The sequence below is a fragment of the Crocodylus porosus genome, unplaced genomic scaffold (assembly GCF_001723895.1).
Source record: "Crocodylus porosus isolate Cpor-Errol unplaced genomic scaffold, CroPor_comp1, whole genome shotgun sequence".
Lineage (NCBI taxonomy): Eukaryota > Metazoa > Chordata > Crocodylia > Crocodylidae > Crocodylus > Crocodylus porosus.
In genome coordinates this window covers 66,931,839-66,941,508 of record NW_017728948.1, presented here as the reverse complement: position 1 = coordinate 66,941,508, position 9,670 = coordinate 66,931,839, and the positions used below count along the sequence as shown (strand labels likewise).

General features: G+C 42.4%; 1 protein-coding gene across 3 annotated transcripts in view; it reads left to right on the top strand.

The window, feature by feature from the left end:
• Window positions 1–127: 127 nt before the first annotated feature.
• The window catches only part of RAP1GDS1 (Rap1 GTPase-GDP dissociation stimulator 1), a 177,788-nt gene continuing 168,245 nt past the window's right edge, over window positions 128–9,670 (top strand). For 2 of the 3 annotated variants that reach the window (XM_019552914.1, XM_019552912.1), the window contains exon 1: window positions 128–228. In XM_019552914.1, the coding sequence (XP_019408459.1) occupies window positions 225–228 (4 nt within the window). In that variant the 5' untranslated portion in view covers window positions 128–224. The remainder of the gene's footprint in view (window positions 229–9,670) is intronic. The other variant, XM_019552913.1, reaches the window with a different exon arrangement.

Below are 9,670 nucleotides of genomic sequence, written 5' to 3'. Positions count from 1 at the left end.
CGCCGCGGGAGGAGGGCCTTGCCCGGATGTACTCACTGACTCACAGTCCAATCGGCGCGGCAGGCAGAGGCACGCACGCCCCAGCGCGGCTCCGCTCGCTCCTCGCCGGGCTGGCCCCGGCCTGCCCTGCCCTGCCCTGCCCCTGCCCCCCCCGGCCGCGGGAGAGAGGCGCAGGCAGCTTCCCCGAGCAGCCACCGGAGACCTCGGCTCCGCCGGGCAGGACCATGGGTAAGTCACCCTCCGCCTGCTGCCCAGGCTCCCGGCCCTGCCGCTCCCCGCGCCGCACGGCTTGGGCCGGGAGGCTCGCCGTCCGCCGCTGCTCCTGCCCCGCGGCCCCTGGCTTTGCCTGCTCTTCCCCCTGCCGCGCCCTCCTCCTCCTCCATGTCCGGCGGACAGCGGGAGGAAGACGACTTCATGCAACTTCCTCATCGGCTCGCTCCCTCCGCCCCAGCCTTGCTCCCGGGGGAGGGCCGCCTGCCTCCCTCCCCTGCCCGCTGTGAGGCGTGGAGAGGGCGAGGAGATGCGTCCCTCACCCGCCCCGGGCGGGGAAGAAAATAGCGCAGCTGGGGCCACGAGGAGTGGGAAAGCAGCGCCCCAGGGCCGGGCCCCGCAAGGCGGTGGGGTGCCGCGCGCGGGAGCAGCCAGACGGCTCGCCGGGGATGTCTGGCAGCCTCCTGAGCCCAGCCTCTTAGCCTGCGAAGGGCAAGGAGAAAGCGGGAGGGTAAACATGATCATGGCAGCTTGTTTTTGAACTTGAAAGATCAGGCTTTTCTTCTCCAACAAAAGGCACTGCAAAGTTTCAGCAAGCTCTTGTGGTATTTCTAGGTAATCCCTCATGCTGGCTCTGGCCAGACTTAATGCCAGTTTAATCAACTGAGTGTACTCGTCCACTGTCATTTGTTTTGCAGCATTAGAATCAGTTTGTATTAAGTGCCAGTCATGGTCTGTAAGTATTAAGGGAGATCTGGAGCCAGTGGTCATGCTGGTCACTCAGCACATTTCGCTCACTTGCATTTGTAATACAAAGTCAACTGAGAGAATGCATTGGCTTTTCTCATCTTGCAACACGTGTCATGTTCTTCTACATACACATACATATTTAAACCATAAGGCTCATCATAGGATCTCCTAATCTTGAATTTTGAGCTGGTGTCTCTCTAATTAAGAAGGGCAGCCATATTACTTTTTGCCCCTTGGCTTCGAAGCCTAAGTAGGTTTTCAATGATCAGTTGAATGAAGACATACAAAGCAAGCCAACAACAGTGGAGGAAGTGAGAGCCTTAGATTAATTATCTTTGTTTAAAGCACACCCCCCCATTTACATTCTCAGGGTGCTAAAATAGCAGCCATAAAACACCAGTGCTCACTAACTAAAAATGCCCAAACTTCAGTAGAAATACAAAGAAATAGGTAGACAAGAACCCAAACTGATATTCTGAGTGTTAAACTGCCTTGTTCTGCATGGACATAGAGGGCACTACCACTCTGGCCTTGAGAGAGACACTGTAGTCCACCCCTCTAAAACACTGGAGAAGCAGTTAGCAGTTCCTGAATTCTAGATTTGACACTGGCACTTGGTGTTGCCGTAGGTCTGTGGTAGTCCTGCAACACTCTGGAGTGTCATGAGATATTTTTAAGGGTGCCGCATAATATTAGCCAGTGTTAGGTAGACAAATACTTGCATATGCTTTACAAGATAAACAAACCCAGATGTTTCAGATAGGAACCCATAGTATCAAAAACTTTCTGATCTGGCATGGTCATTCTGAGTTGTTTGCAAAAGAATTGCTCTGTTATTTTTCCATTGTCATAAAATGAATAAAAGCTAAGAGCTGGCATTTTCAGGGGGAGCTTGAATCTAAAAAGGTTGAAAACCCCTGATTTTGGTAAATTGCCAGTTTCCTTTTAGACCATACAAGTCTTATATTTTGTATTAAAGATGTCCAACTTTTATACCTCAGCTTTCCCATCTGTACACTGGGGATAATACTACTTAATTACCATAAAAGGTCTGATGTGAAAGACCAGGAAAGTTCTTGAAACGCCAAGAAAAAACCCTAAGTACTAGGCATAATTAACCTCAAAGATACTGAACTACTGTCCTAACATTCTTCTGGAGGTCTTTCTTTGCAGATGAGATGAAAGGGCAAGGCCCTGAAAACTTGCTGGGTGGTATTTAGTGACACTGTTGACAAGAGTAGAAATATCAAGCCTGATCAGACTCCAATATAGCTAATTGTATTCTGCCCACCCATAACAAAATAAAGGCCTCGATATGTAAGTTCGACCCATTCAGTGAAGAATGAATGCTGTGTTCTATTATGAGAGAGGCTCCATTTCAGTTGCATGCAAGTTTGTAAATTTCTAGGGGTATCTTTTGAAGGTTGCTAAAATAATTATAATATATTAATAGGAGTGATTTTTCAGGAGGACTGAAATGTCCAGTCTGATAAGGCCACTTCTTAACTAACCAAAGAGGGTACTGTTGAGCAATGCAGTGGGCCCTTCCTTCCCACCCTTCCAATTATCAAGACCTGAGTCCACCGGCTTTGAAGTTAGTGGCAGGCTCCTGCCTCTGCAGCACCTGCAGTTGTTCTGAGGAGCAAATGACCAAGATGAGAATCAAAACTGAGTCGCCTCATAGAAAATCCATTTTCCATGAGGTTTTTTGAGCAAATAACAGTGAGTTCGCATACTTATGGTCTGTATTTAAGCTCATGAAATCAACATAGTGGCTTCCCTTGCTCAACTTTCAATGTGCTTGAATAACTGTTGAAAATCCTGAGATTGAAATTATTAAGGGTGACTTTTTGCAGTACTAGATTCCTCCCCCATTCAAGTTTCTATTTCCTTGGTAAATCATACTTAGGAATTGGGCATTTGTGGCAATTAGTACAAAATCACTGCCTTATGATTAAACATAAGGACTATTGTATTGTACTCAGTAAGGGTCTCGTATTAGATTATTAGATTCATACGCTAATGATATAAAATGGAGGCTCTGGAAAATATATTTCTTTCCAATCAAAAGATTTGTGCAATTAAAAGATTCATACGAATGTGTGAGACCGTGGGAGCTTTGCTGTTCTAATGCCTTCCCTGTCACTCAGGCACCGAATGATTATTTGTCTGAAGTCATTCTCATGGCAGTGATTTCTTTATGTAGGAATGAAGTTTCTCTTTTTAATACTGGCTTTTTCACCTATTGTCATTTTGTCATTTACATTTACAATTTTAAGAAAGCAACATATAGATTTTAAATAACATTTAGTTTTTAGAATTAAGCATTACTTTGGCATGCCAGTTATTCTCAAGTATTCTTGGAAGTATAGTACTTGAAGTACTTTGAATTGCATGCACACTCTGCTGCTGCTTTGCATATCGTTTATAGTTACATTTACATGTACATTTTTACTATAGAACTTCAGATTTCCGAGACATTTTTACCTACCTGCTTTTAGAGATTCAGCTGCCTACCTTGCATCACAATACAATTTTGGTTTGTATGCTACTTGGCATACATGATGTATTGTATTTGCAAGTGGGGGATAAATAATTTGTTAAGTACTTTTACAGACCTGACACGGTTAGCATCAGGATGTTTCAGAAAAAGCATAAAAATAAATATAAGTTAAATACCAAAATCTCCTTCTTGATGTCTCATTAAAATACTGCCCATTTTTCTGTTGCACTGTTGTAAGCCATTCTAGTCCAATGGAAAAGAGATGAACCTGAATGAACAGAGATTTATCTTGTTTGTATTACATCTCAGATCTTTTTGTCTGCATTGCACTCGTTGCTCCGTGTGCTTGCTTTCTAGCAAAAATTACGTTGTGGTAAATATGTTAAGAAAGTAATGGCCCTTGGGTCAGTCTAATGATTGAGATGGGTGCAAACTGAACTATTATCTCCCAGTTAGACTTCCTGAATCATTCTCCAGTCTGGCAAATACATTGTCCCAGCTTTCAGGAGATTAGAGTGAACAGAACCAGAGGTAGGCAAGGTAAGTTTCAATTGTGGCTACAAGCAATGTGACTTTGAGGAGAAAAGATTAATGGGATAATTATTTTTAAAAATAGCTTAGAGGAGTGAAGGACAGGTAGAAGTGGATGAAAATGTTCTTCTATCATGAGAGGGCTCTTTTTGCTACTTTTCTCAATGCTAGCACATAGTGTGGTCAGGAAAAGAATAGAAGGCAAGGGAATGTCTTATGTACTAATGATGTTTGTTATTGCCAGGTTGGAAAAGCAAAATATTAGTAACACAAAAAGGTCACAATTTTCCCTTTTAAAATGTTTGCTAAGGTAATGAGACGTGTGAAAGACAGTAGACTTTTCCAAAGCAAGGACTGGTTTGCAACAAAAATCTTTTCCTGAATCTTTAAAATGTAGACACTGAACAAATTTTTTGTTTGTTTTCAACAATATTCCTGGAAGCCTGAGATTCTCAGGTTCTAAAGCTGAAGAGGTTGTATTAGTTCTGACTAACCCTTTTGCTGAGTGCTGCTCCTGTGTTGAAGCCACTGTTTATGTTCTTTTGTTCTTATGTAAGAGAGGCCTACTAATTTTGTCTTTAGCTTTAGGTTAAAGGCTTCACTGAAGATTATGTCTCCAGAGAGTGGAACACACAGAGGTAGTTTAAGTAGTCAGCAAGGAATATCTGGCAGACTACAGAATTGAAACAAAAACTGGAAAAAAGAAGGGGCAAAAGAACAGGTGAACTCTAAAGGAAACAAAGCAGTAATAATGGAAATAAGAAAATTACCAAGAATATAGAGACAAGAATATTAAAGAACAAAAATCCCTTGAGAGAAGTATGGGTAGGGGAAAATGGCAAAAGTAGAGGAAAGAAATGGACAGCAAATGAATGAGTGTATTGATGGAGAAGAGGGGGAATAAGGAAAAATCAAGGGACATAAAAAAGAAGCAGAAAACAGTAAATGAGAGAAAGGATTGTTTTTCCTTTAGCTTATTTTGAGTCTAGCCTGGGAATTCTGTCCACAAGTAAAAATCCTTGTTGTTGTTGCTGCTGCTGCTGTTGCTTTCAGCCTTTCTTGAGTCAAGTTTATGTATTTTTGGTGAATTGGCAGTACTTATTTTAATTCCTTATAGGCAAATACTCTTAATCAATGCCAAATAAAGTTTGTTGTAGGATGGAGGAAATACAGATCAGCCATCATGTGTAGGAGGGTGGAGAAGAGGGCATGTTATGGTAGCTATCAAAGACGTTATGTATGCATCATTTTATAGGTAACTGAGGGTAGTGGTTTTCAACCTTTTTCACTTATGGACCCCCTAAACCTTTTTGAATGGAGGTGCAGACCCCTTTGAATTGTAAGCATAGGTATTCATGTACATTTGATTGATCATATTCATCTTGTTTGGGCCCCTTAGACATAGTCTGTGGACCCCCAGGGATCCGCAGACCACAAGTTAAAAACCACTGGCTTAGGGATATTAAATGGGGACCCAGTGTTAACACAGAATAGGCAACCTATAATTTCCCATAGAATGTTAGGGCCAGATCCTGTTCCACATATTCTGTGCTTCAGTGGACATAGGCACTGGGGTGTGATCCTGCTTTACCTTTCTTGAGTCCATGAAACAGCATGAGTGTGCCAGTTCTGTAACATGCTATCATGTTAGATGAAAGATAAAATAAAAAACAGGGAAGGAAAGGAGCCCCCCTCCCCACACACACACCTCTTGTGTTGGCTTTTTTTTTCCAGGGACTCCTGCCAAGTGAAATAGGATTAAGTTTAGACACCTAAGTCTACTTAGGATCAAGCCTTTAAAGTGTGTGTCTTAAGAAAGTGTGAATGACATTGCTATTTTTATAATGTTGGAATAATGACTTTTCATATCTAACTTAGCTTCCACTATAAGTCAGTATTATGAATCCTTTTCTGAAATGTTAATGTGTGTTCTCTACCTAACTTTTTGCTGACATTTTAAGAGTTAGCTAGACGAGGCACTTTTTTGGTGAAGAGATCTTATAAGTGGCACAATTTCACTTTTAGGAAAAAAGTGTTTGATTCTTTTCTTGGTTATGCCCAGTTTTCAAAGATAACTTAGTTAGAAATGTAAATTGGTCCAATTCCCAAATTTGCAGGAAACCTACTCCACAGGATTATTTTCTGTGGTAAATTAGTGTTACATGCTTTGGAAAGTTGAACTCCAGAGAGTTTTTTTCTCCAAAAGGATTTTGGTTTGTCTTATAGACTGTACAAGTACTGTAGATCTGTCCAAATGGGTTTGGTTCAAGCAGCTTCAAAGTTTCAGGCATCTGCAGCTGATCTTGGTAGAGTTTGTAAAATTCAAGATTTGAGTAACTTTGGTTTAGGGAACTTTGAAGTGATGCAGAAACATTGGTGTTCTTGTAACATCCCTAAACCGTGGGAGATTATACCTCTGGTTCAAGTACATTAAAAACTTGGTAGGTACTCAGACTATATCATATCCATAAACCAGGTAACTGATTCACAGTACTCAAGATATAAGACTTGAATTCAGAACACTTCTGTGATCTGCTTGCAAAACCAGGCCAAGTTTTGAAAGGTGCATTGTCAAAACAAGCACTCATTGAAAGTGTCCCAGATTTGAAGTCCCTTTCAGGCTCCATTGTTTATAATTCCTGGAGAAAAATGGTTAAGTACCAAAAATCATAAAGGAGTTCTTGAACTTCCAACCCTCAGAATGAATCATTCCTTGCTTTACTGTGGAGACACTGCAAGGGTCTATCTAAAATTGCATTGAAATTTGCACTTAAGTATCAAATTCCCTGTCTTACACTATCTAACTCTCCATATTTGTCATAGAAACTCTTATGAAAAGTGGTTTTTTATTATTTTAATGGTTTGCCATGCTTAGCAGAGGAAATTATTTTTAAAATTCTCTATTTGTTCAGAACAGTTATTCCCCAAGCTAGTGGTAATGTCCTTGAGAGTCACTAAAATTAGAGAAACTGCTGAGGTTATTTACATTTTCTGACACTGCCAGCCTGCCAACCTGTTTAGCTGTAAGTGAAAAGTTCTTTATAAGTTTTCGTTTCCATTTTGGTTAAAGTTTTTTCTGTTGGCTCTCATTCAGTTATTGCAGATCACTTAAGCACCTGATTAAATCCAATTAGGTCATGTCTTAAAAGTAAAGCATGTGTTTAGGTGCTCTGCTGAATCAGAATCTCAATCCCCGACTCATATTTTCTTGTACTCTGTATATCTGGAAGTGAGACTGGGTATCAGAAAACATGGAATTGATTTATAAGACATGGCTGGGGCTCTTGGTTTCGGGGGTGAACAGAGCTGTGTTGCAGGGAACCACTAAAGTAAATAGGATTTCAGAAGGAGATGAGGGAAGAGTATGACTCGAGGCAACTGTTAGGATTCATCAGAATTACATGGGGATTTGAAGGGAACAGGCTTATTTGGGTCCACAGACAGATGGTATACTTTTGTGAGAACCCAGCATGTGTGCTAAGGGGCTATGTTATGTGAGGCTTCCCTAGTACTGTTCCTATGGAGCTGTATCTGTACCTATGGTAAAGGCATGGTACAGATACGGGGGCTTTGGGTGTGGGAAGAAGGTTAAGGATGAAAGAACTCATCAGTGTTTTAGGCTTGCTGAATGACTTAATTGCTTCTTTCCCCTTGTATGTCATGGTGTTCATTAATAAGATGTGCAGTCTGGCTTGGTGGGTTAGTGTCTTGAAACGAATTATACTGTATGTTGTGATATCTGGCAAAACTTGGAAGAGAGTTTAAGAAAATTCTGAAGTGTAAGACTTTAATGGGCAAATAAAGAACAGACCATGCAACATAAGAACAAAAGTATGTTGGGGGGTGGGAGGGAGGAAAAGACACATGTATTGTGTACATAGGATGGGGTATTAAAAGGTGAACAGTCCATGAATATGCTTGCCTGCTTTTTCCTCATTCTCTGACCACGTTTTCTAGAACTTCCTTACACCACACTTCTATTTCTGCATATGGCCCTCATGCTGGCAAGCGTCTTCTGGACTCCTGCTGAGAGCTGCCTCCAGCTGACTCACGTGAATGACCCAGGTCACTCAGATGGAGGAGCCAGATGCAAATGGATGTGATGCTAGTCACCTTTGTATTCTGCTGGCTCAGGCAGACCTTTATCTTCATACTCTTTTCTTGCCTGTCTCTCTTATATGGAAACCAATGTAGTTCTTCAGAATGACCAGTTCAAATCAGACTTTCCTCCTTTTTAGTCACCTGCCTGTCAGAATAACTAGCCACACCCTGTTACTTGTCCTTTTCCTACTTCCATCTTCCCCAGAAGAAAGAGAACACATTTTTCACATCTCAGAGGCAACTGTAATGGACCAAGGTATAGGCTGCCTGGCCTATTGGTCAGGTTAGTGGTTTTCAACATGTTTTCATTTGCAGACTCTTTAAAAAAAAAAAAAAAAAAAGCTTTGAATGGAGGTGTGGGCCCCTTTGAATTGTAAGTGTGGGTATTCGCATACTTTGAATATATCATAGCCATCTTTCATGGACCCCTTAGACATAGTCTGCAGATCCCCAAGGGGTCTATGAAAAACAGGTTGAAAACCACTGGGTTAGGCCACTAAGAGAAAGGAGGGCCTGGGTCAGAGGGCAGGAGCCACATACCAGAGATCCAAAAGCATAGTCCACAACACAATTCCAGGGTCAGGATCTGTGGGTTAGATGCTGAGTACCAATCCAGAAGGGCAACCCCCATAGACCAAAGTCCAAAAACAGAGCCTAACCACCAGCAGAAGCCAAGGAATAGAACCACAGAGAAATCCAAAGCTGAAGTCCAGAAGTAAACCAAAAAACAAGGCCAGGAAATGAGGAGGTTTGCCAGACTAGAACTGTTGCTTGGCTTGCAGATCCAGACCCCTAGCTGGTGCTAAATGAGTAGGTGGTGCTCCCAGGAGCCAATCAGGGTGCCTGCTACCCCTAAACTGGGGCAGAGTTCATTAGCTAGGGCTCACTACAGGTATGGCTGCTGTGGTACTTGGCCCAGGCTGGTCTGCCTGATCAGGGTCCAGGACAGCAAGATTTTTTCCTATTCAGCCTTCCACAAACACCAGCCTACTTTGTTTGCCCCATTTCCAAAATAAAACCTGTACTGCACTCAGGAACTGTAGAATTACATAGTATTATAGGGACAGATTCTGCGACAGATTCTATTGAATTCTGTCTGAAAGTTTAAAATTCTGGAATCTAATAGTTTGGCCTAAATAAACAAACAAAAAAATGACACATTAAGAAAAATGTAGGTTTTTATCCATCCCCCTCAACCAGCACCCCATGCTGCCGCCACCTCTAGGGAGCAGAGTTGGGGGGACACACAAGGCCAGCCCACACTGTCCCTGCCATCATGGCGGCTTGTCTCCTGTCTTGTGAATACTCTTGGAGCACTCTGATTGGTTGTTTCAATCAGTGTTGTGATTGGCTGCTGAGTGAACCAATCAGAGTGCAAATAAAGTGTTATAGTTTCTAGGGTCGGAAGGTACCTGACCAGATCATCGAGTCCGACCCCCTGCCATGGCAGGAAAGAGTACTGGGGTCAAACGACCCCAGCAAGGTGTTCATCTAGCCTCTTTTTAAAGACCCCCAGGGTAGGAGCCAGCACCACTTCTCTTGGAAGTTGGTTCCAGATCCTAGCCGCCCTGACCG